This window comes from Amborella trichopoda, chromosome 8, assembly GCF_054954075.1.
Source record: "Amborella trichopoda isolate Santa Cruz 75 chromosome 8, AtrichopodaSantaCruz75HAP2 v2.0, whole genome shotgun sequence".
In the NCBI taxonomy this organism is placed as follows: Eukaryota; Viridiplantae; Streptophyta; class Magnoliopsida; order Amborellales; family Amborellaceae; genus Amborella; species Amborella trichopoda.
Window position 1 is genome coordinate 26364429 of NC_142343.1, and position 26052 is coordinate 26390480.

A 26052-nucleotide genomic window follows, 5' to 3' on the forward strand; every position below is an offset into this window, starting at 1 on the left:
TCCCGCCAAACTCTATTCAGCGGTATTTTTAAGATCGCATACTTTGTTAATGTAAGCTCCTCAGCATGGCATGCCGACCAACCAAAAAAATGTTATTTCTTAACACACTATATGTGCCTGATGCAAATGATATCTTGAAATTGGACATAGACCATCCAATATTCAGACAACTAGATCTAAGTTCTCAGAAACTCAAATTGAGTTATTACTATTCGTGGAATGTAAAATTTCAGATCGAGAAAATCCATATAAGTTATCTTTTGCCCAAGGAAAAATTGTGTAGTAGCAAAGGCAATAGTGTGCAGTGCTCTACTGCAGGTATAATCTACACACGCCTATGACCTGCACAAGAAAAGACTAACCTGTGATTGCATCTTTTCTGACAATAGGTGGTGACAACATTAATCAAGTTCCAACGATTGAAGAAGTCCTATGTGGGCAAGAGATATAAGATAAAAGTCCCCCTGAATATACCAAAATGCCACTGACAATAGTTTCTTTTACATGGAAAAAAAAAAAACTAAACTCTGAAGAAGAAACACTCTGGTGCGACCATGGCAAAACCTAGGCTCCCTAGCCAAAGAGAAGAAATATCATTCTCACTGTTTCAGGGTGTGTTTGACTTACCAAACTCATTAATTTGCTACCGCAAACTTTTTCTCTGAACAAAAGAATGAAATATCCTTATATCAGCAGTAATTGCATATGCAACTGAGAACAGAAGAGTAAGACCCCTGGTGGAACCTGGTTAAGACGTATATCAAGAAATTGAAAAAAATAGACGCAGCACATCCAAGTGAGGGATTAAATCCAGTGCATTACGAGGTTCCATTACATGTCAACCTCTCAATGTTGTGAAGACTAATCTCTATGAATTTATTTTTCTGTTTTTTTTCTGATAAATTCATTTCCATCAAATTTCCCCTCTAGCTGTGGTGCCCCTTCCATCTTATAGAGAAGCGTCATCTCCATCAAGCTGTCCTCTGGCCGCCTTCTCTGCTTCATCTAAGACAAAGGCCTTGAGTGACTGAACATCCCTTGGCCCTAATTATTCACACGGACACAGTAACATCAGACTGTATTAAAGCACTACTTCAAGACATGCATCACTTGACTATATTTTCCTAATAAAATAGCAGAAGAAATTAGAAAAATGATCTAGTTCTTCAGATGGTAACAAGATGAACGTTCTACACAGATTTTAGAGATCCTCGATGTAGGGACCAATCGAATTAAAGCCATAAGTATGAATGTTTCTCTAGGAGATAAAAGCTCCTACATCTATTCTAATCAAACAATATATTGTTTTCTTGTAAAGTTTTCTGGAGCATGCCTTAGAAGGTAGGACCGACCAATCATTGGAATATCTTAATCTTGCATACTAACATAATCAAGCTTGGAACAAACAACTCATTTAATGCTGTCTTTACAAGTTCATCTTTTATGACAGCACAAAATATAAGACGGCAGAAAGAAATGGTAAATCAATATGGGCAGTCCAATCAGTTACCTTAAGGAAAACATGCAGAAGCAATAACAAGAGATAGCGAACAATATACGCAATTCATGATAGTGAAAAAAAATCTACCAACTAAAATCTGAATCCATTTGTGCTATCTAGGGATAAATCTAAATTAAGTAGTAATGATTAGAAAATTAGTGCCTAGCTGCCCCGTTCCCGCACTTAACCCCGCACCCCATGCCGCCACCATATCCCCCCCCCCCCCCACAAAAAAAAAGAGAGAAAAAAATACATATCAGATCATAGATTGGTATCTCCCAACTCAGTGGCGATTCCACGCACCAAGAGCTGGACCTTCGGTAGATCTTGCTCCCATATAGGGGAACAGGATCCCAATCCCTTAGGGATCGGTTGATATAAATCATGCTCATGTTAGATTCATCTTTTACAGGGAAACAAGTCATAAAATGCATATCAATTACAAAAAGAAAGTACTTACATTGCAAAACGATGCTCTATACATTTTCAAAGGGAATAGAGACACTTTTACTATATGGGTCTTGGACCTCTATAATTCAGGGAAATTACCGTACGAATCCTCTTTTTTCTTTTATATCAGAACAAAGGTCCCAAAATAGATCAATTTTACAATGAGGACCCTTTTTCATCATGTTTTACTTATTAACAAAATTGTGACTTATATAATTTTCATGTGGTGTCTCAAGGAGCAGTTCGACCTTGTAGTGGTACTAGAGGTTCCACCCCCCCCCCCCCCCCCCCCCCTTTCCCCCCCCGGCATTTTTCTCTAAACTTACCAAGTTGTTCGATCCTTAAAGGGTCAAACTACACTATTTTTTTTTTTAATACTATATTATCCAGTTTGACCTTGTTTATGGCGTCTAATATGATCCTTCAAGGGTTGAACTAGGCAAAGCCTCAGATAAAATTTTAATGGACAGTTTTATATGAATTTCTGGACAACTGCACAATTCTTTAGGCTCAATAAAATTCAATTTACAACAATTGCTTCATCCCTAGCTTTTCAAACACACCTCACATGCCATTTCTAAAATCTAAGCATCATGGCATTATTAAAATACAGATGATTCTCAAAGATAAGAACTAACAAGTAATTGTAAGCTAGCAGAAATGCTAATGCTTCACTACCTGGCCTCTGAGGTACATGAACTCAAATAATCAACAAACGATCAATGTCTTGCTGCCTTTCTGACACAGATGTCAACTTACAACTGTTACATTCACATTCAGTAGCCACACAAAAAGATCCAATAAGAAAGACAAAACCCTTCATATATTTGGTGCAGCTAACCTTCAGGAAAGCAAATAATCCGAGCTCAAATAATCTCTAATATCTCAAAACAAGATCAAAGAACAAAAGATCTCTATAGTTTCCTCCATTGTGTCCCTTAAGTTCCAGTTTCATCCAAGGACCCGAGAAATCAAAGTTAAGTTCAAAGCCTGTGACCTAAATTTCTCAACCTAGATTGCATTTCTTTTATATTTCACCTAAACACTTTTAAGTAATTGCATTTTTCATGTATCAAAACCTAAATGGATCCCTCGTATCAGAACCTATACAGTAAACACTAAAGTCCTTTCAAACGGATCCCTGTACAACAGAACTTATCGGAAGTGAATCAGTATGATTGCAATCTCCAATCCCCGTACGATAGAACGTAGGAGAATCAGTATGATAATTTCCCTCGAATTTAACATGTGATCCCACAAGGTTGGGATCTAGCTCCCCAACTGGTTGGGATCGAGATCACTAAAATTTAGTCTATAAGGACAACGATCCTGACCATAGGAAGCTTCTACCCTATGACAATTCCACGCTCCCTATCCTGGTCCTAGTCTCAACATAGCAGCACCACTACTTGACATCCATATGTTACACAAGAGATCCAATCATTGCTTTGTGTTTTTTTTTTTTGGGAAAATCAGTGGGGGATGACAAGCCCCTGCCTATTTTGTTTTATTAATATACATAAAAGAAGATTATAGAAAGTGAGTTACAAGTACAATCAAGATACAACCCTCTCATAGGGAGTGCCGACAGAATCCAAGAACACGAGGGTAGTAAAAAAGCCTGGGGAATGCCTGCCAAACTGTAGCTTGCACTACAACTGTGTTCGCCTCCTTATTGTGTGATCTACCATTGGTGGTTGGCGAAGGAGTGAGAGCTTTGCCCTGCAATTGTAAAGGCTGAAGTGAAGTCTCCATGGGGGTGTGCTCTGAAGGGAAAGTGAGTTGACAAGCAGCTTTGAGTCGCTCTCAATAATCAGTGGCTTACAGCCCAGATCCTGTGCCAAGGAGATGCTCCGTTCTAATGCGTGAAACTCAACGACATTGTTAGTTGTGGAGCCAAGAAGGTCAGCAAAAGCCACAACGAAGCCTCCAGTGACGTTCTTGATGATTCCTCCACACCCCGCATCGACCTGGCTACGAAGGAACGAGCCATCAATGTTGAGCTTGAAGAAGCCCACATAAGGAGACCAAGCAATCTGAAGAGTGGTGGAAGGGGGGATTGTGGGAACCTTCAGCTTGAGGTTGGTGATGATGTGATGTTTCAAAGGATGGAAGGCCAAAGCCCAAGCTTTTCCCTCTGCAAGCCGGCCAACAAAGAGAGTGATGCGCCTCAGAAGACGCTCCCTGGAGTCCTCTTGCCCTCATGGACACGGGCATTCCTCTCTATCCACAAGAACCAGACAGTCATGGAGATGGAGCACCATACATTCTTCATGCCACTGGATTTTTATTTTTTTTTGAAAGGTTCATGCCACTGGATTTGAACCTGAACTTCAGCTACTTAGCTATCATGAAGGTGACTGACTGCTCAAGCAGTATGAGCATCCGAACCTGCACAGAATGGACTTCCAAAGCACCTGCAAAAAGACGGGATAATAATGTGGTTAGTGGACTCCTCCTCTTAGAGGAAAAAAGGGGCATTTGGTGACCAAGGGAAGGCCTCTAGACTGAAGCAATCCCATGGTAGGGAGCCGAGAATGCAAGGAAAGCCAAGTAAACTGCTTCCCTCTAGTGTGAGAAGGGGTCTCCCAGAGGGACCTGAAAGCTCGCAGGATCGGTGTAGTATGTCTGATGTGATGTGTTCCCAGGCATTGGCCATGGAGGAGGAGCAACTCATTGAATAAATCCAGACCAACTGGTCTCGGTAGCGATGGATAGGGAGAACATGAGAATGCACCTCCTCCCAAGCACGAAGGAGCAGGCCAAAGGTAGGGGTAGGGAGGGATCAACGCTGGGGATTTCCTCAATTTAGTCAGAGACCTTAAGCCTAGCCTGATCCCCAAGGACCCTATGCGCATCATGCCCATATGTTTTCCATAAAGAGATCTCATATAACCAAAGATCTGCTTACAAGTCAATGAGCCTACCATCACCAACTAACTATTGTGAGCGATCACTAAGCAATGATACCGCCGACCGGGAATGAGCCATTCTTCTTTAAACCTCAGCTCCGAGAATAGAAGTGGTTCGTTTTGTTTCTATATGCAATTCATGATTTCGTTTGTTTGAATGTTGACAATTTGAAACCGAGACAAAAAATCCTATGCGTTTCATATAGTGGCCGGCCCCTCGAGTGTCTCGGTGATACAAACAAAGAACCTATCTTACTCAAAGAAACCAACAAAGACCTTTATTACCTTCTGAATGTCTTTCAACCTGCTTATTTGTGTTCTTTTTTAGTGCCATGCATGGCTTTCTGACTAAGCAACGTAATTCTTTCGTTGCTTGACTCGCGCGCATGCGCAGGCAGTGGAGGTTTTGTGTAACAGTAGAGTAAATGAGAAACATACCTAATTTAGTTTAGAAAGGCTGACGACATTAACCATTTGATCGGTTTAGTCCCAAGGTTATGCCCCTCCATTCATGCGAGCAACTCCTGGTATACCAGACCGAGGAATGGCGAAATATATGCTTGACGAATTAGGACAAGAGTGAGGAAGGGTGAGAGATGATTATCTAGGCTAACTTCATCATACCGACTATATTGAATTCATGGATACAGTAGATCCGAGGGCCTCCTACCTCATGCTTCTAGCAAATGGTGTCCCATCCAACCAAATGTAGGCCCTTATTATCTGCGGAGCCAGCCCATAAGAAGAAATTGCGCTAGATCCTCTCAATCTGGTTGAGGAGAGAAGGAGAGCAGCCAGTATACAGATGAAGCGCTGAGGACAGATCAAAGCAGCTAGAGTCGCCCTGCAAAGGTAAAGATAAAGCTTGTCAAGAGCCAATATGACCAATCGTCTTCCTGATGAAGGGGTGGCAATGTGGGTGTCTCAAAGGGTTGTGGAACATGGGGAGACCAAGGCACCTTACGAGAAGATCACAGATGCCAAACTGAAGAATGTCAACAATTGGGCCCCAAAAAGAATAACCTTGCTTTTCTTGCAACTAAATTTTTGACATGTTACTGCACAAAAGGCTGCAAGAATGTTCATGGTGACATGAGTGGCCGGGACAGAAGCCTCACAGAAAATGACATCATCATCAACATAGAGGAAATGGTTGACCCAATAGTTACACCCCAAGGAAAAAGTATGGGGGAGGGATTTATCAGCCACTCCAGCATCAATCATTCTATTGAGGTAATCCATAACCAGGAGGAAGAGATAAGGAGAAGAAAGTCACCTTGTTTAAGGCCTCTCTTGCCCTTAAAAATAGCCCACGGGGGATCCATTGTGCAGGATAGAGAAATCAGGGGTGGAGATGCAGTGCTGAACCAAGGTGATAAAAGTTGTTGGAAAACCCATAGCCTGAAGTTTGTCAGAGATGAAATGCAATGAAATCCTATCATAGACACTACTAAGATCCAACTGAAGGAAAATCTTGAGTCTAACTGAGTTTTAATGGCATAAGGATATGAGCTCGTTGGCGAACAAGACATTGTCAGTGATAAGCCTCCCTTCAAGGAACGCGACCTGGCATTGGTGTATGAGGCCATCAAGAACCATCATCAATCTGTTGGCGGCAATCTTGCTAATAATTTGGTAAAGGACACTGCAGAGGCTGATGGGTCTAAAGTCCTTCATGGTGGTGGAGCAGGAAACCTTTGGGATCAGACAGATGAAGGTAGAGTTTAGCCTTAGAGAAATTTTCCTCCGTCAAACACTCAAGATTTTGCTTGATAACCTCCCAACTGAGTTCGTCGAATTCAACCCCAAACGCGTCTTGTTCGAGAGCACTGTCCGCTTTCATATCCCAGACACACTTCCTTATTTCCTCCAACGAGATATAGTTTGTTAGAGCATCAGGTTGTTCTTGTGTAGGTGCCTATCCTGAAGGAAGTCGTCAGCCTTTGGTCCCACATGAGTATTATCATGTGCCTCAGGGGCTAAAACCATCAAAATACAAAATGATGTGACTCTCGACGCCTTTAGGGTTAGAGATTTGGGTGCCATTGGAGACGTTGAGGAAGAGGATTTTATCATGCAGCCTTTTTGTAATGGTGGAGAGATGGAAGAATTTAGTATTGGACTCCCCCTCTTTGAGCCAAATTTCCCTTGATTTCTGCTGCCACATGCTTTCTTCCTGAGCAAAGAGTTGCTTCAATTGGGAAGTAAGCTGAGCTTCTTTCCAACTATAAGGAAGGACGTTATGTTCCATTTGCAAATATCCCCACCCAGCCTTTTGAGCTTGGCTGCAAACCTAAACATTGGAGTGCACCCAACTATCCTTTGCCACGATTCCTTGGTAAGGTTCATAAAGCCCGGGGTAGCCTGCCACATGGTGAAATACCTAAAAGGTTTGGGGCCAGTTGGCGAAGTAGGGGAGGGAGAGATCAGTAAGGGAGAATGGTTTGAGGTGCCTTTAGGAAGGAGTTCGACATTGACTTCTTGCATAGCCAGCAACCAATCCGTATTTTCCAAGGCTCTATCAAGCCGCTCACAAATACACTGGGAGCCAGAGCTATTGTTCCACCAAGAGAACCACCCTCTCGAGGAGCCCAAGTCAACAAGGGTACAGTCTACTAGTATCTTAACAAAACTCTCTGAATCGAAGTTGGTTTCATTTTGGCCACCGTGCTTTACAGCCCTATCCAAAATGAAACTAAAATCCCCAACGGTTGATGTGTCTCAAGCAGTCCCACAACAACTCTCTTTCCCATGTTAAGTTTCTACATAAAAGAAGAGTCGAGGTTGAGTGTGGATACCTCTATGGTAATGGCTTGATCATGAACATCAATAACATTAGCAGTACAAATATTGGGGTACCAAACCAACACAGTTCTCGATTTTCCTCTGACCCGTTAATCATGAAGGAATTGTAGAAACCAAGTATTTTACACCATCTGGGCTGATTGTGCTTGCATTTTTGTTTCAAGCCAAAAAAAAAAAGATGTCAACATTATGATTTTAAAATATGATTTTTAATCCCAGAAATCCTCTACTTTTTTGTGTAATTAAGTGGGGGATGACAAACCCCTACCCGTTTTTTGAAATCGTTAGTGGTAAGATAGACATGGAAAGGCTAGGAGGAAGAGGACACACCTAGGGAGTGAACAGTCCCATCGTTTTGCGCTACTTTGATATTGTTCCTTAGGATTCGTTGTGCCTTCAAGATTGAGGTGATTCTTGATTGTTCCGGCCTTAGTTATAAGCTTGTGGTTGGGTCCTCCTTGCCTCCTTTATTCCATGTGCCTCTTTAGTGGGGTCATGAGCTCCTAGCAAAACAGGATCCCCCTTTGTTTTAAGCACAATGTCTAAGGTATTAAGTCCTTTGAGAAAGGTAGTTGAGTTGGGTTCAACTTGGGGAGTCAACAAATCATTACTTTGTGTTGAATGCTTGGATGATATATATTTTTTAATTGCTTCACCAAAATCTGAACAAAATTCCGAAGGATTATGGTACTGAAGAAAAAATGTTTTAACTTTATTGGCACATCCTCCTTTTAATTGGTTAGGCCAAATATCGAGGTCATCTAAACTCTTTGTTCCTTAATATCGTTGTCGCAAACTTTTTCAGATTTTCTCTAGAAGAAATTTGGATATGGTTCATCATGTTTAAGTGGTCCAAACCACTGATGGCGCCTTAGGCACCATAGGCAACACACTGTCAAAAGCAAGGACATCTAGCAAAAGAGAGGTGCAAACCAAGAGATTGCCAAGCCCATCAAGCAGGTGTTCATCTTCCTAGCCTCTGATTGTTCTTCTGGTCACTTTTTTTTTTTTTTATAAAGTTAACTATATTGCTATAAATGTTTTACATGGATTGTTTGAACCGAGAGTTCCTCCATGCTGGGACTCTCTATAAAAAATAGGTCAACAGACCCTATACAAATTGATCGTTTCTGTCCAAAGGTATACAGAATATACAATGAGATTACAAAAAATGGGCTTATAGTATTGCCCTTATACACCAACAGTCTTTAATCTAAAGCAATCAAACCGGCCACATAGTGTTACATGGTGGTCCCTCTATGGTCCAAATCAAAGGAAGGGACTTCAACTGGAGCCCTGGCCCAGTCCTTTGCCAGGAGATCGGCTAGCTCGTTCGATGTCCTCAATGTATGCATCCATGAGACGTTTATATCCCTACAAATATTAGCGATCTCGTCAAAGATGAAAGCAAGAAACCATGGAGGAGAGGAAGTCCCTCTAACCCATGATATTATATTTTTAGCGTCTCCCTCCACTATTAGGTTTAGCCCCCATGGTCGGTTGAAGCTCTTGATGCCCAAAAGAATGGCCATGGCTTCGGCGTGCTAAGAATGTTGAATGCCAAGGTATTTAGAGTAGGTGAACCAAATCCTACGGTTTTGGTCTCTGAAAACTCCTCCTACTCTGGCATGACTAGGATTTCCCATGGAACAGCCAACAAAGTTAAGTTTGATTGTTCCTTGTGGGGGAGGTTGCCAATTGTTTGTCTCTTTCTCTTATGGGGATTGTGGTGCATGATGTTTTGCCACTGACTTAAGAAAGTGTTAGCAGCAGTCTCTAAAAAAATTCGGTGGTCGGTTGCCTAAAAACTTACTGAGGAAGTAATTTTGTGGAGTAAGGTTGGCCATTCAGTAACTTTTCCTTCGAATATCCTGGAATTTCTCTCTTTCCAGATATTCCAAATTGTAGCTGCTACTGCTGCCTTCCAAAGTGTTTGTCCTGCCTTGGGCCAGTGATTTGTAGGGTAAAAGGATAGGAGTTCCTTGACAGTTGATGGCATTGTCCACTGAACTCCGCAGAGCTGCAATATATGGCCCCAAATGTCATGGGCCATATTGCAGTGAATGAAAAGATACGGGTTGGATTCCTCTTCGCATTGACATAAGACACATCTATTGGGGATTGGAATGCCTCTTTTTTGGAGCTGGTCCATTGTGAGAGCCCTTTGAGAGCCCGCAATCCAGTTGAAACCTTAACTCTATGGGTGCAATGGTGAACCATACCATTGATAAAAGCGAGGGGGGGGTTGTGTGAAAAAGTGGGTGGCTGAATAAGTTTTATGTAAAAGGAGGCAACCGAGAAAATACCAGAGGGTGTGAGAGACCAAATCAACTTGTCCCTCCCTTGTATTGCTATGTAGGAGTGTAAGGTTACTGACATGGAGAGAAAGTGTATTGTTTCCTCATCAGTTAGGTTCCTTCTAAAAGAGGGATTCCACTCTCTTCGATTTCCCACCACAACCACCATGTCTTCTGCGACTGTCGCCTCTTTGTTTGCAGCGATGTGGTAAAGGGAGGGGTAGAGATCCTTTAGGGGAGTGTGTCCAAGCCAAATATCCAACCAGAATCGCACTCTTGTTCCCTCCCTTGGATGGAATCGAATAAAGTTCCTGAAGAGGGAGAGAGATGATGAGAAGGATTTCCATGCTCCTGATGCGTTGATACAATTCCTTGGTTCTGGTACCCATGTCCCTTCGGGGATCTTGTATTTGTTACGCAAGACCTGTGCCCATAGAGAATGGGTCGGTGTGGCCAGGCCCCACCACCATTTACCTAGAAGAGCCTGGTTTTGTTTCTCAATAATCGAACTTTATCCCAAGAGATTAAATGGAACATTGATTTCTCTGCTTGGCCCGACCAGAGGAAGTTTCTCATTAGTTGTTCCAGCCGGTTAGTCACAAAAAAGGGCATTTGAAATAAAGACATAAGGTATATCGGAGTGTTGGCTAAGGTTGCTTTGATCAGCGTGTTTTGGCCTGCCTGGGAAAGGTATCTTCCTTTCCACCCTACCAGCCTCCGATCAACCTTGTCTATGACATGGGACCACTATCTCTTTTTCAGTTTTCCAAGGCCTAAAGGTAAACCTAGGTACATAATTGGGAGGTCCTCCACTTTGCACTCCCAAAAAGGAATAAGTGCCCGGATATCTCTTCTAGAGATTACCACCCCTATCATCTTAGATTTCTCCATGTTGACTTTGAAACCAGTAGCCTCTTGAAAACATTTGAGGTATAGTCTCAAATTATCGACTTCATGAGCAGTTGCATCTAGGAAAACAAGTGTGTTACTGCAGGTGGGACACAACTGGGCCACGGGTAGAGGTCTTGAAGCCCAAAAGGAGACCTGCTTGGTAGACACGGGAAATGGAGCGACTAAACACTTCGGCTGCAATGACAAAGAGGAAGAGAGAAAGAGGATCCCCTGGACGTATTCCCCCTCGAGGAGGGGAAAAAGCCTTTTAGGGAACCATTTACGAGGATGGAGAAATGAGGGTTAAAGAGACACCCTCTCATCCAGCTCCTCCACCGATTTCGGAACCCCATTCTTCTCATGACCTCTTCCAAGAGAGACCAGTCAACGTGGTCGTAAGCCTTCTCCCAATCAATCTTGAAGATAAATCCTGGCTTTTTAGACATGTGCCTCAAATGGATACTCTCATGAGTTAGAAGTGCTCCATCTAGGATTTGTCTGTCTTTGATGAAGGCCGATTGAGATTGGGAGATAATAGAAGGGAGGACCTATTGTAACCTAGTGGCCAGCACCTAGGCCAGAATTTTGTAAGAGGAATTGAGCAAGCTTATAGGGCGCAAGTGCTTAAGCTCCTCAGTCCCCACCACCTTCGGTATCAAGGCAATAAATGTGGCATTGATGGCCTTGCGTAATTTCCCTCTATGGAAAAATTCGTCAAAGTAACTCAGGAAGTCTGGCCAAAAGGTTTCCTAGAAGATTTTAAACGAGGCTCTGGGGAAACCGTCCAGGCCAGGAGCTTTTTCTAAAGCTAAATCTTCTATGGCCTTAATAATTTTCCCTTCCGAAAAAGGCCGCTCCAACGACAGGCCTGGGCCTCCGCGAGAGAGAGGAAATCAAAGTCCGCCATTACAGGTCTAGGACCTGAAGGGGTAGAGTAGAGAGCCTGGAAATAGTTGATGATTGCATGTTCAATCTCGTCAGGCTGAACCAGATAGTTGTTGTTGATCGACATGATGTTCTCTCCTGCAACAGTTAACCATCCAATGAAAGAACCGTGTGTTTTGATCTCCCACTTTGAGCCAGTTGACCCTAGATCTCTGGAACCAGTACAGTTCTTCTTTTTTTAGAGTGGAGAGATATTCCATCTTTTTCTGGGTCCTCAGTTGGAGCTCGACTTTTGATAGGGGGGCGAGACTCCTCAGTACAGTCTAGATCCGGAATGGATTTGAGGAGGGATTCCTTAATTTGGCCGTAATTCCCTGGGATGGAATTACGCCACCTCCTCAAGGAAGCTTTGAGGAGTTGGATTTGGGTTTGGAGCCTATACCCTGCTCTTCCCGAGACCTGAGTAGAGAAAGAATTCCACCAGGCTGGAATGAGAGTAAGGACTTCTCTTCAAGACAAGCTAATTCAAAACGAAACGGTTTAGGACCTCTGTTGAGAGCTTGGGAATCAAGGAGAATAGGGCAAATGATCTGAAGTGGGTTTGGCTAAGGACAAGGCATGAGATCCTGGAAAGGATTCCTCCTAGTCAACCGAGAGAAGGAACCTATCGAGTTTGGATAAGGAAGGTTGACTGGAGTGGTTAGACCAAGTAAAGTGGCTGCCCAGAAGAGGTATATCTAGGAGTTCGTTCCTAAAGATGAAATCCGAGAAATCGAACATACCCTGAGAAATAGAGGGATTGGAGTTTCTCTCATGTGACCATCTGGTTATATTGAAATCCCCTCCTAAACACCAAACAGGGTGAGGAAGGGTAGCCAAGGTGTCCAACTCCGCCCATAGGCGAGGTCTAAGGGTTGTAGAGCAAGAACCGTAAATAGCAAAAAATTTCCACTAAAACCCATCTGAGAGACGAGAAAGGAGTAAGGTAACAGAGTATGCCCCAATGTGGGAGGAGAGAAGAAGATGTTCAGAGGGATTCCAGACATCGCAGATGCCCCTTGAAGCCCCTTCTGCAGGTAGTGCAACCCATTGACAAGGTCCTCTACCCCAGACCTGGTGGATTTGAAGAAGGGTGGGCTCAGATAGCTTAGTTTCAATAAGGGCTAGGACAATCGGAAGGTGCTTGGACGTCAAGTCCTTGACTGCGTTCCAATTGGAAGATTGTCCCAAGCCTTTAATGTTCCAGGAGAGAATCTTCATTGCTTGGGATTTGAAGAGGAAGGAGACGCTAATCAGGGCGATCTCCTTGGAAAGGAGGAAGAGGTAAAAGCAGGGGTAAGCCGCTGAGGAGATGTCATAAGAGATAGAGGAGAAGAGGCTGAGGAGTTCTCTATGACCTTTGGTACTCACCTTTATGCGACTCTAAGCATCCGATTGGAAGAAGAGGTGAGCAGGACCATCATAATGGAAGCCCATTACTCGGAAGATTTCTTGCATGCTGGTCCTTTCCCTGTCGTTCCGATCCCCGTCGACCCCCTCGGTATTGACCATACCCGAAGGGGGAGAGATGGGTGTAGTCGAGCCGTCGGTCTCACCGTCTATTCTGGTCCTATCCCTGTCAACCCCCTTGGTATTGACCATACCCGAAGGGGGAGAGATGGATGTAACCGTGTCGTCGGTCTTGCCGTCTCGTGCTATTCCATGCCTGTCGACCCTCTCAGCCCTGAAGACCGCCGAGAGGAGAGAGATGGAAGTATCTGGTTCCTCAGCCACCATGGAACACTGGTCAAGGACCGATGGGTAGAGGTGAAGAGGTAGGTTAGGGAGAGGATCAAAGGGACAATGCGACGTGGCAGAGAGAGGACAATAAGGAGTCGTGGTTGCTGAGCTAGCGTAGGTCGGAGGAAGAGCGAAGAGAAGAATGAAGAGGAAAGAGGCTAGCGAGGGGTGGAGGGGGAGAAGGCAAACGAGAAGCATAGGCGGAGGGCAAAGAGAAGGGGGGGGAGGAGAGGGGCAGAGCACTCTGATCATGGAACGGCAAAGCAATGGGGGGGTTAGAAGGAGCAGGGTAGGTAGAGCCAGGCAAGAAGGAAGTGGACAAGATCACTGGCAAAGAAGAGCAGGGTAAGAGGGAAAGGAATTGGCAGTATTCAATGTGGATCAAAGGGGAAGAGGATCCAAGGTACATGGATGGCTGGTTAAAGTGGATTATCCGAATCCTGCTCATTTGGACTAGATGGGGGAACAAGTAGAGGAGATGATGAGGGTAAGAGGGACCCAGGGGTGGCGAGGAACCAGCTCTAGAACGGAGCTGACAGATGTCCATGGACAAGGGCTTTGATTCTGAGGGCAAGGAAAGACGGGAGGGTAGCCGAGCAACAGGAGCACTCTCGCCGTAAAAGGAGAGGCCGAGAGAGAACAGGAAGAAGATGAATGGAGAGGCGAGGAAGGAAAACAAGGGATAAAAGGGGCAGCCAAAGAACGAGAGGTTGAGGAGAAGGGGAAGGGCAAAGGGTGCACAGGGGAGGGGATGGGAAAAGGCGGTGGAATGGGAGGGAGGGGCACTCGGGGCTCCGTGCCAAGGCACGTGTCACCCTCGGGATCAGGGGATGGACACGTGTCCAACGGCTGGTAAGGCAGATGGGAGGGGGTAGGTGGAGGTTGCGGCGAGGGTGGCTCTACGAAGAAGGGGGAGGAGGCTGGCATCGACACCTGTTCGGACAAGGAGGTATCGTACGTCGGCAGAGGAGAAGAGTAACATGGCGAAGGCGGCGACAGAGGCTCGAGTAAGGAAGGAGAAAAGACCGGCTGCGACACGTGGGCACCCTGGGGCGGCGCACAGTTGACAGGCGAGACGGTTGAAATGATCCCACGGTCGATGGGAGTAAATGCAGTGTCGAGCGACAGAGGTGAGGCTCGACGCTCTTGAATAGATGGGCTCGAAACCTCGAGGTGGCCCGGCGAGACAGCACTACCCTCGATTGGTTCTTTTCCAGGTCATCGTAGAGCATGTAAGGTTAGGTCAACTTTTTAAATAGGCGAAGGTGGATCAGGGCAGGGAGGGGAGGCCGACGAAGGCCCGTCCTTCCTCGGGTGATGTGACTCAACGCTAATCTCGTGGGCCTTCCGTGTGACTATCGAGGTGGGTATAGGCATTCGAGCCGGAAGAATAGCCCGATCCATCAGGCCTGTCTCGCGAGAGTGTTGGCGACTCCACCGCTGGTGGCAGTGCTTTCGTTTGACTACGATCCAGGCCGAGGCAGGAGGCCCTGGAGGCTGCGAATGGACCAACTGGTTGAAAAAGTGAGGGGAAGGGGGTGAAGCAGGAGACCACGATAGAGACACTTGGAAGTAGGCGTCGTCAACCTCCAACCACACACATGAAGGGATTAGGTTGGTGTCCAGCACCTCTAACAGAAGTCGCATGGAACCAAGAGGAAGAGTCTCTAGTGATTTCCAACGAATCGAAATGAGAGAACCACACATCTCGCCACTTTCCTGTATGTGGATGGGAACCACACGTGAAGGGGGAGTGAGCCAAACTCTCTGCTTCCTGAAAGCATCTTCTGTTGGGGACCAAACTCTCAACTTGCACCAAGCACCTTTGAAGACTGCAGAGGACACCTCCTATAAAGCCTTAGAGGAGAAGTCAGGGTAAGAGAAGGAGAAGAGATAATCACCACCTGAGATTCATCTGCAAGTGAGGTTAGGTTCCCCCCATGTTCGCTTTGCCCATCTCTCTATCCCTCTGACATCGTCTCGATTGGGATGGTAAGCAGCCACCAAGCTCGCTGAAAATTTTTTCTCTAGAATCTTTGACTCTCCTGAAGGGATAGAGACGATAGAAGGTAGAAAGGAGGAGAGGGTCTGGGTCTTACAGGGTGTAAGAGGATCAATGGAAGTGACCTTCGGTTCGGAACTTGAGACTACGTCATGGGCGTAAGAAGGCTTAGAAGGCAACTTGGTCGGACCAGGTCGAAAGCCGTCTTTCTTAGGAGAAAGGCGAGGGCCGGCCAGACGAGAATGCTTACACTCTGAAAGAAGAAAGCTAAAAGAGGGGTATAGATCGTAGATCTGCTTCCAATCGAAATGCTGAGAGAGATGGAAAGAGGAAGGGGGACGAAGAAGGCCAAGGGGGCGAAGAAAACGCAGAGGATGGTGAGGATGTGGGTCAGCCATGATTTTCCTTCCAATGTACTGGCATTTGGTCTTCTGGTGACTATTAAGCCCTCGATTGTGAAAATAACTCAATCGTCCAGATAGACACAATAAGACATCATCATTTCTGTGAAGATTGGAAGATATCTTAGAGGTAAGAGGAAAGCCTTGATGATTTCAACACCCTAGTAGTATCATCCTGCCACAATCTCCACCATATGAATTTGAAAAGGTGGATGTCCTTACCGGAACAAGTGGTTGATAGCTTCATTGTTGCATGAGACCACAAGAAGGTTTACATATCATATGATTTTAATGATTGCTAGGAAGTTGTGGGTGTTGACATTTGGGAACACTCTTAATAACTTCGCTAACGTCGCACAAGAGACCAAGCCATCATGGTTAAATTGGAGTGCTAAGCTCCAATCTGTCACTAGTGGATTTCATATCAATTTGCAAATCCGATCATGATCATCCAAATCAAAGCACCATCTATCCCATAAAACGTTAATGTTGTTTTTTTCAGAGAATGGTTGTCTCATGCAAAAATGAAAGTATTGTCAATTATTCTGCAAAATCATAGAGTAGCAGTTAATGGAGCTAGTTAATTCTCAGAGTCAAATGCCGTAGATCAGATTTTGAAAACGTTTTGGATCAACTCTTCTAAGAAAACAGCCTTAAGGTTATTAATTTCCTCCATTTCCCCTGCAATTAAATAAGATGATTCACAAAACATGATTCGATGGCCCAACGACAAATGGTTCACCATTCTTTTTTTTCTTGTTTTTTGAAAGATGGAGATGATATTATGGAAGAGATTTTATGGTAGCAATGGATTCTCTGACCTTTATCTCTATGGAGAAAGAGGACTCACTATAAGACGAAACAGTAAACTATATATGATACTGTATCAAGTTTAGAATGGGTAATACTTCATAGGTTGCAGTTTCTATAACGCCTAGACTTTTATGACAACAAAGTAAAGCCTCACCTGGAATCCTCATCCGGAATGCTCTTTGGGTATCAAAAATCTCCATAATGGCTCTAAAATCAATTTCCAACACTGACTATGAATTTTGAAGCTCAAAAAATGTTACTGATATTGCAGATCCATGAACGCTCATTTTTAGGGCGAAATGGACAGTCTAGATAATGTGTTAAAATATACGTTGCTTTTAGGGGTTGAAATCCTTTTCTTTTTTTCACAACTGCAATGGTCAAGGCAAAGATGATCAGTTTGAAGGTTTTTAAATGCCAGAACTGCAATTTTCGATGAGTTTTGGGGTGAGGGCTTTGCTTATTTTGATAGGGCTGCAGCCCTAACAAGACATTTTCCTACTTTGTAATTGCCAGTTTGCTCTTTTATTTGTTCTTCAGCTTTAGTGAACCTGGTTATGGACCTTATGATCATGCATTGCTTTTCCACAATGGGCTACACCCTCATTAATTCTGCACATTTTTAAAAGTTTTCATCTATTAAACAAAGAAAAATCAAAACAAAAATCATTTAGGATATTTTGTAGTGTCATACGCACAATGTAGAATGTAAACCCAGACATTATTGAAAAGGATGCCAATGCCAAGCCAAGTTGTAACTCTTAACACCAACTACCTTCATGTAGGTTATATTTGCTGTATTGTGCAGATCCTAAAAGAAATTGATAAATTACAAGTAAGGTGAGATGGATGATCTAGCTTGCAATCCCAAGAAATTTTTTTTAAATCATCTAACAAGGAACAAGCCTTTTCCAGATTATTATTGACAATGAAGGAGATAGTGTTCTAAGGAAAAAAAGACACAACAGTGCATGCCATTGTTTTGGACTTAAACATGTTGATGATAACTGAAGGCGTCAGATAATGCTATCATACAGTTCAAACAACATCAAGCAAATGAATAAAATTTTACGTTGCAATTTCTGCAAAACAAAACAAAGGTGAGAGAAAGTTCTTAATGAAGATGAACCAAAAGATCAATAATCAACTGACACATGGCACTTCCCCAGAAAGTGAAAAGTCCAGAATTTATGAGGATGAGCATTAACCTTTGAACAATGTAGATTTTACTAACCTGTATACTTTGCTATTTCGTCACCTTCATAGAACAGCTTAAATGTAGGGTATGCATGGATATTAACTTTTGTGCAAAGCAGTTTACTGGTACTACAGTCTACTTCTCCAATCTCGATCCCGTCCTCACCTTCAACAGCAACTCCCAAGTCATCCCATAATGATCCAAGCTTCTTACTAAAGCACAGCAGAAATTACCAAACAAACAACAATGAAAATATTGTCAGTACAACGCAGCAATCAGAAGAAATAAATCCCCAAATTTTAGATAAAACAACTATTCCAAATCACAGCAATAAATTTTAAGGCTACAAAAGTGATAGATTGTTTACCAATATTTACACCATGGAACACAAAACTTGATGAACCATAAGGTATCCTTCTCCTTCACCTAAACATCAAAAGTAATGATTTTGCTTAGGATGCAATGTTGTCACACAACTTAAAATTTACACAACCACAGTTAATGGTCTCATTTCTGATTAATTGTTTCTCTTTTGGTCATTGTAACAAAAAATAAATTGCAATGAAAAAAGAACCACCTGAAGGTAACGAACGACAAACCTAGGTATTTTTCATTTATTTTATTAAACTTTATGGAGATAGGGATTGGAGTTGTTTGATCTTTAGGATTGTAGGCTCTGTTGATATATGACAACATTATTGGATTAAATTCAGAATCAAAAGTTCGCAGGAGAAGGGTGAAGAATTCTAGTTGGGTTAAAGTGGAGAAGACCAGGAAGAGAAAATATCAAATTCCTCATGCTCAAGAACGAGCTTCTCCTACCTAGGGAGAATGACATAGTTACGGTTTATTTCTCTCATATAGTTGGGGCTTATTCCTCAAGAATCAATAGGGTTAGTTTGGTCTTAAAATTTTGTAGAGATTTTAAAGATATTTAAGCCATTTATTACTATAGATATTTTAAAGGCAATTGTGCACGTCTATTTTGTTGTAGAGAAGTGAGAGGTAGAGTTTGAAATTTTAATTTTGAAAATATGAAGAGCTCGAATTTAATAGCAATATGGTTTCTTATTGAGCATAGGTTTTTTCGGATTTTTCTCTATAAATATGTAAGTGTTAGGAAGGGAGGTATAGACTAAGAATAATACATTTTTAGGTCTTTATGAAGAGATCTTTTTAGGGTGGACTCCCTTGCAGACCAGAGAGAAGCTATATTCTCTCACCTTATTTTATTTTTTTTTATATTTCTCCCTCCTTCCTACATCAAGTGGTATCATAGCCTTGAGAACCATACAACATGACACAATAAAAATATTAGAGACAAATAAAAAAAAACAAACTAGAAAAAATAAAAATAAAAGATAAGTGAGAGGATATATCTCTATCTAGTTCTGCAAGGAATCCACCCCAAAAAGATCTTTCCATAAGACCTGAAAATCAATTCGTCTTCTCTCTCTCCTTGTCCACACTGACAAATTAATACAAAAACAAACCGTAAAAACCAAACTTGCTGCATAGCAAAACATTATCACTATTAAATACTAGCCCTTCATATTTTCAAAATTAAACTGCGAACTCTACCACTCAATTTTCTATGACAAAAACAAAATAGAAAGACACAATTTCCTTTAAACTATCTACAATACCAGATGACCTAATTATCCCTAAAATCACTAGAATATTTAAAGACTAATCTAACCTTAATGTCCTTAAGAAAAAACCCCTAACCGCATATGGAGAGAAAAAAAAAAACCTAACTAATCATTTCCCATGGGCTGGAAGAAACACACCCCCGAGGTTAAGGAATTCAATTACTTTCCTATGTCTTCTTCACATTTTTCCAAGAAGAAATCTTCACCCTTTTCATGATGAACTTTTGATTGTTGAACTTACTCCAATAAAGTTATGATATGTCAACAAAGCGATATAAGCTTGGGAGATTGACTACGATACCAAAATCTCACCACTTGTACCTAGGGCCGACAGTGGATCAAGCTTGGGCCGAGCGAGCCCTAGCCTAGCCATGGTTCCTATAGGGCTATCCTGAGCGCTAACCTGGTCGAAGAGGCCTTGGCCCAAGCCCTAGCCTTGTCAGGGCCAGTCTAGGCCAAACACAATCAAAGTAGAAAAGGGGAAAAAGGAAAAAAGGGTTAGGCTGGCTCAACTAGGGCCTCAAGCCGTGATGGCTCGGCCCAAGCCCAGGTCCAGCTCAGCCTGTGCCTCAGCTTGTGGTGACCACATCACTGGCCATGCCCAAGCCCTAGTTTTTAGGGCTGGCTAGGCTGCCCAACCAATTGCCACCCCCACTTGTACCTTTATGCCTTACAACTAGTTTAAATTTAAGTGCATGCTCTGGTGTTTGATCAATGCTTGGATTAGAGGTCAATTTTTTAATTTCAATTCATGGAAGATTTCGTATCTAAATTGGTGAACTTCATGAGAGATTGACAAAATAAATCTATTCTTGCAACAATTAGAAAATATTGGTTTCAGAGAATAGGGTACTCATAATCCAGTAGATTTGACACCAAATCTTAACCTTGGAGATCAAATTGAGAAGGAATTTGAATATATTGGGTATCATAAAGAAATACATCTAAATGTAGAAGATACCGACATCAACCAAACACCACTATAAGCTCTAGTAGTGGATACCAAAGAACCCATCAAACCAACCATAAAATATGTAAACCATCCATTGAGGGCAAGGAAAGTTCCAGCATCATTATGGTTTCACAAATTTCCATAAGAAGCTCCAAAGCAATTGTTCAATTATTCAGCAAATTATAATGGAATGAGCGCCGCAAGAAATGGTGGGACTACATCACGAGTTATTGAGTAGGGCTCGAAAGGATGTGATGAATATGCAAGCTTGAGCACTTCCCAACCCCGAGAGGATGACAAAGATAGGTTTTCTTATTTTGTTTCACTTTGTTATTTTTATCGGAGATTAAGATAGGGGTTATTTGATCTTTTGGTTTCTTTTATTCTAGCTATCTTAGGTTATTTATGTCTTTTTTGTTTGTAGAGAATTGAGATGTAGAGTTGGAAATTCAAATTTGAGAACTAGGAATTAATAGTGACTAAGACATCTTATCGAGAAAGTTAAGGTTTTAAGGCTTCTTCCATGAACGTGTTACATGTTGGATAAGGAAAAGGGAGATGGAAAATTGACTCTGAGCCCTGCGAAAAAAAATCTTTTTGGAATGCACTCCCTTACAAACCCAGAGAGATGATATATTCTCTCACTTTATTATTGTATTTATTTTATTTCCTTTATCACTCCTTCCCACATCAAGAAAGTCCTATAGAAATGTAAAAAAGTAAAGATTTGTCCACCCATGCTAAACCCTTTTAACCTACTAAAAAAAGAAATAGCCCTTGTGAAATTTCCTTATTCCGCTGAACTTATGTTCCATGATGAGCTAGTCTCTCTGCTGTGGTATAGCCCTCTATTTAAAGCCCAATAATCATCTACGATGTTGGAATAATGCAACAAGAAAGTGCCATCATAAAATAAAATCCATCAAGTCCTAAGAGTGCGGCTCAATCCATAGAGTCATTTGTCATCTAACTCAATAAAATATGAGAATTCAGCTCAATATATATGCTCATCCACCCAATGACATGCATTAACTGATCCCATGAACTTGAGGGGATCGTTCAGCTTGGACGCTTGAGAATGCACCGAAACTCCTCAAATATGGTATAGGAAATTTGTCCTCATGATCAAAAATAACACCAGCCACCAGCCAAACGAGGACTGCTCAGAAGCACCATCTGCGTTAAGGTTAACCCAGTTCATTTGGTCAGTTGGGGGCATTTGGCATTTGGCCCACCTAGACATCACATAACATCATAATCAACCTCCACTATATAGATCTCCATGTTCAACAATATAAATTAGTAATGCTTTACATATCTAGGTTTTCAAGTTATTGACTAAGCTAAAAGAAACCAAATTTGCCTTACAATGAACAGCATCAACAGTTGACACAGCAAAACAACCAGTTTCCCCATGTGAACATTGCATAGCTTAAGCCATCTGCTGACACAAGAACTCTTTATTTCAAAAGAACACAATAAACATGATCTTTATATCACAGACCAAGATTCCTGCTTGGGCGCATGAAAAATTAATGGAATATGTCGACCCCCACTTTATGAATGCCTCATACAAAACACTCAGGAGTGTACAGTGGTTTCTCACCCTTAAAAGGTCAATCAGTGGTCAATTATGCATGTCTACACCAAGACTGCACCTTAAATCTTAGTAGTTCACAATCGCCACTTTGTCAGCAAACTAGCCTTTCACTAGCCTCCAATCCCAATTAAACTAAAGGCTTCAATCAGTCTTCAGAAGCTCGTGATCGCATGCAATTATTGCAGGAGAGCAAAGGATCTGGGTAAAATGCACGAGTAGGAGGTGACAGAATAGTTATTTATAGAACGAACCTCAGCAATGGACCTTATCCAAACTCAATTTAAATTTGAAATCCAACTTTACAGAAAATCAGTTTCAGTAAAATAAGGGACTCTGTTCTTAAAGAAATGAAACAAAGGACTTGAAATGGAGGGCAATCCTTCACAGGAGTTTGGCACCCACACATCCATAAGATATAAATTGAAAACTAAGAATATTTCTATCCAGAAATCGGGGAACTTCAAGCTTGAGATCTTTCAAAGGAATGCAAATTAGTATGACCAGAACCCAAGAGTTGACTAAAATTAATGCATTCCATCATGACATCTCTTACTCACATTTATTCTACTTGTTCAATTTAATAAAATAACTGTCACCTTCTGCTGGAAGGCCCAGTGGTAAAATCTATGACAATAAGAGCAATTTTAATCAGTATACATATCTATTGGTTAGTGAATTTCAATTAAGACTCTCAATGAGAGCAAGTAAATATTATGTATCTACATCCCAAATCCATGTAATTCATGTCTGCAGGAATCCTTTGATTGCTTGTTCCTCCAATAAGAACCCTTGAGGATGTTTGGGATATGCATTTATTGCATGAGGACCATCCCCAACCATAATTTGCAATCCATTCATTAGTTTTAGAGGTGCATTCAAATATGTAAAGCGCCTTCTGATAGAACTTGTTTCTCCACCACCAATCTTGAGATTATTTTAGTCAAATGAATCATTCTTGCTATTTGTAACTTTTTAGTTTGTTATAGATGGGTTACATCTGCAAAGGGCCAGGCAAGATAGCTTGTTTCTCCAAATTAATCTTTAGAATGGGGCTCTTATTATAATTTACCTCAAGGGCCATACACCCATGAAATTATGACAAATATCTATGAAAAGTTTTTTCAGAATGGCATATATGTAGGTTCATATTAAGCAAGATGTCTAATTTACTAAAAGTAATTTCAGGTCACCGTGTCTATCTAGGAAGTTTGGACGAACAATGTTTATTGGATCACAATCATTAAAAAAGATGCACTGCTAATTGCAGTGCAGAAGTTAAGAAAATCATTCTGAAAATCACCTGAACAAATGTTTTGCTCGAGTAACATGGTAAGTTTGTGCTAACTCAAACTTTTGAAGCCTAATCAAATTATAGGGATTGAACCACCTAAGAGAAAATGCTCCATCAGACAAGTGCGATTTATTCAAAATTAATATTACTAAAACTCCAGGAGGGTACTTACAGAAACGGACATAGTTTGGGAATATCAATTAGTACAAAACAAAAATTCACTTGTACATGTTACTTTGAAGTTGTATTCCAGGAAGGAAAACTACTTCAAAGAGAAATATGAGCATCAAGGAGTTTTCAGAGCTCAGAGATTCTTTTTCAATAAAGAGAAGGACCCATCAAGTAACCTGCTACTATGATATGATTCAATGAGAATCTATGAGGAATTATCCTTCCTTCAATTGATTAAATCCTATCCTCTTTACATTTCAATTCAGGCATCAAGTTTCAATCCCAAATAGAGCAACAGATCATATTCAAAATCCTCTTCACTAGAAAGACACCAAGCATATCTCGCTCATGTCAAATAACAATAATAATAGAAGAAACAAAAGGAAAAAGAAGACAGAAAAACAACATACCCATCTTTTTGATAAATTAATACCTAACAAACTTAACCAGTAGGGATAACAAGAGTAAGATCTGCCACTGTTTAATTCAACACTCAACATCATCAAATGTGCAGAGTCGCACCAAAAAAAAAATACACCTTCAAAAATTTAAGAACAAAAGAACGAAAGAAGAAGAATTGTATGTGTGACCTTGTCGGTGAAGGTATCGCCATTGAGGCTCACCACATCTGCCCTTGCAGTGGGAGAGAAAACTTGAGCAAATAATAATAAGAAAATGGCGGCAGAATACCACAACGTTGAGGCCATTTTCGCGCTTTCTCGAAGAGAAGACGAAGAACATAGCGAAGTTTAACGCTCCTTGTGGCCAAATCTCCAGGGATCGCACGCATCGGACATTTATGTGAGGTTATAGAATGTTCCTGAAGGATCACCAAAATTGGTACTCCGCTCGGCTCACTGGTGCGGGTGCATTCCAGAAATAATTTCAAAAGACCGATGTTAGAAATGGATGGTACAGTGATTTCTTACAACTGTTGTACAGTAATATGATCCAATGGTATAGTGATTTCATACAATGGTTGTACAGTAATATAATGTAATCATTTTTTAAAATAATGTTAGGGCCATTTGTTTGATCCAAAATTTAAAATATACACTCTTTTTATTTTAATGATCCATCATAAAAATGAAAAATTTGAAAACCTAACCTAGAAAGTATTTTTTTAGCTCAATTAACATAGGTCACCCATTTTGTTACAATGCTTAGATCTATCCCTTAGAGGAATTTTTTCTTTTCCAAGTTTTTTAGATAGCTTTATTATCTGAACAATTTAAAAAAAAAAAAAAAAATTTGATTTTGTGGTATATCTAAGGATCCAGATCCATTCTTTCGTGAATATATTGGGGCAATGTTTTGAGAAAAAAAATTGCCACTTTTACACTAGAAATAGTTGGTTGAGCTCAGTGCCTCAAAATTTATTGATCTGCATAAAGGATGTTTGATCTTGATTGGGAATTGGGCGATGGACGAATCAATATCTAGCAAGTATCATATATATAGTGGATCTCTAGTTTTTTTCAAGGGATTGGACGAGCGTAAACGGTGAAAAGCCAGTTATTAATGGGAGCCTAAAGGTTTTTTAGCGTCCAGAGATTTAAGGCAAGGTGACCCCCTATCACCCTTTCTGTTTACTCTCTATGTTGAGTGTTTCAGTCTCATATTGGGATAAGTAGAAGAAAGTGGCTACTTCCAAGGTTTTACAGTGTCTTCAGATGGCCCGATCGTTTCCCATTTGCAACATGCAGATGACATTATTATGTTTTGCAACATGGATCATATACAGATATCTAATATCTATTGATTCTTCATATTTTGTGAGGTAGCCATACGCCTAAAGGTGATTTTTGCTAAGACCTACTTGTTTGGCATGGGATGTGATGATAGTCTGATGGGGATGTTGGCCAAGTATGTGGGGTGTAGGGTTGTATTCTTTCTTTTTACTTATCTTAAATTGCCTATTTCTATCTCAAGGATTCCTATTTCAGCATGGGATAAGGTTGTTGAAAGAGTGCAATACAAATTGGATTTGTAGAAGCCTAAGTATTTGTCACTGGGATGAAGGATTACACTTATTAAGTCATGCTTGGCTAACTTATCTATTTATCAAATGTTCATATTACAAATGCCTCATTTAATCACCCAAAGAGTTGTGGTAATGATGAGTAATTTGTTTTGGGGATCCTTTGAGAAGAGAAAATTTCATTTGTTGAGATGGGATAGGGTGTGTATCCCAAAACCTGAGGGTGGCTTTCGGATTAGGAAGCTATTTTTGGTTTATAGTGCCCTTCACTCCAAGTGGTGGTGGCGAATCCTTTTCTTTAAAAATCAACTATGGTGCAAAATTCTGGCAACTGAGTATGGGATGGGTAGAATAATTTTAGATCGGTAGGGGTAGAGGGTCTTGAAACTCGTCTTATATGTGGAGAGCAATTTTTTCTTCCAAACAAATAGTGAAGAGGAATGTTAGATGGGACGTTGACAGGGGGACAAC

General features: G+C 41.5%; 1 protein-coding gene and 1 long non-coding RNA gene across 3 annotated transcripts; both read right to left on the reverse strand.

Moving 5' to 3' along the window:
• Window positions 1-448: 448 nt before the first annotated feature.
• On the reverse strand, window positions 449-24367 carry PDIL5-1 (PDI-like 5-1). Of its 2 annotated transcripts, none has more exons than XM_006843235.3 (4): window positions 24191-24367; window positions 18302-18360; window positions 17971-18146; window positions 449-1044 (listed from the first exon to the last, which is right to left on the reverse strand). In XM_006843235.3, the coding sequence occupies exons 1-4, from the start codon at window positions 24305-24307 to the stop codon at window positions 950-952; spliced, it is 447 nt and encodes a 148-aa protein (XP_006843298.1). In that variant the 5' UTR covers window positions 24308-24367; the 3' UTR covers window positions 449-949. The 2 variants fall into 2 exon arrangements, with proteins under 2 accessions (XP_006843298.1, XP_088730548.1); XM_088874422.1 differs by lacking the exon at window positions 449-1044 and adding an exon at window positions 4236-4368.
• Window positions 21633-22254, reverse strand: LOC148780981 (uncharacterized). Its single transcript, XR_016061202.1, has 3 exons — window positions 22145-22254; window positions 21907-21979; window positions 21633-21773 (listed from the first exon to the last, which is right to left on the reverse strand). It is a non-coding gene; the product is annotated as an uncharacterized LOC148780981 (long non-coding RNA).
• Window positions 24368-26052: the final 1685 nt, after the last annotated feature.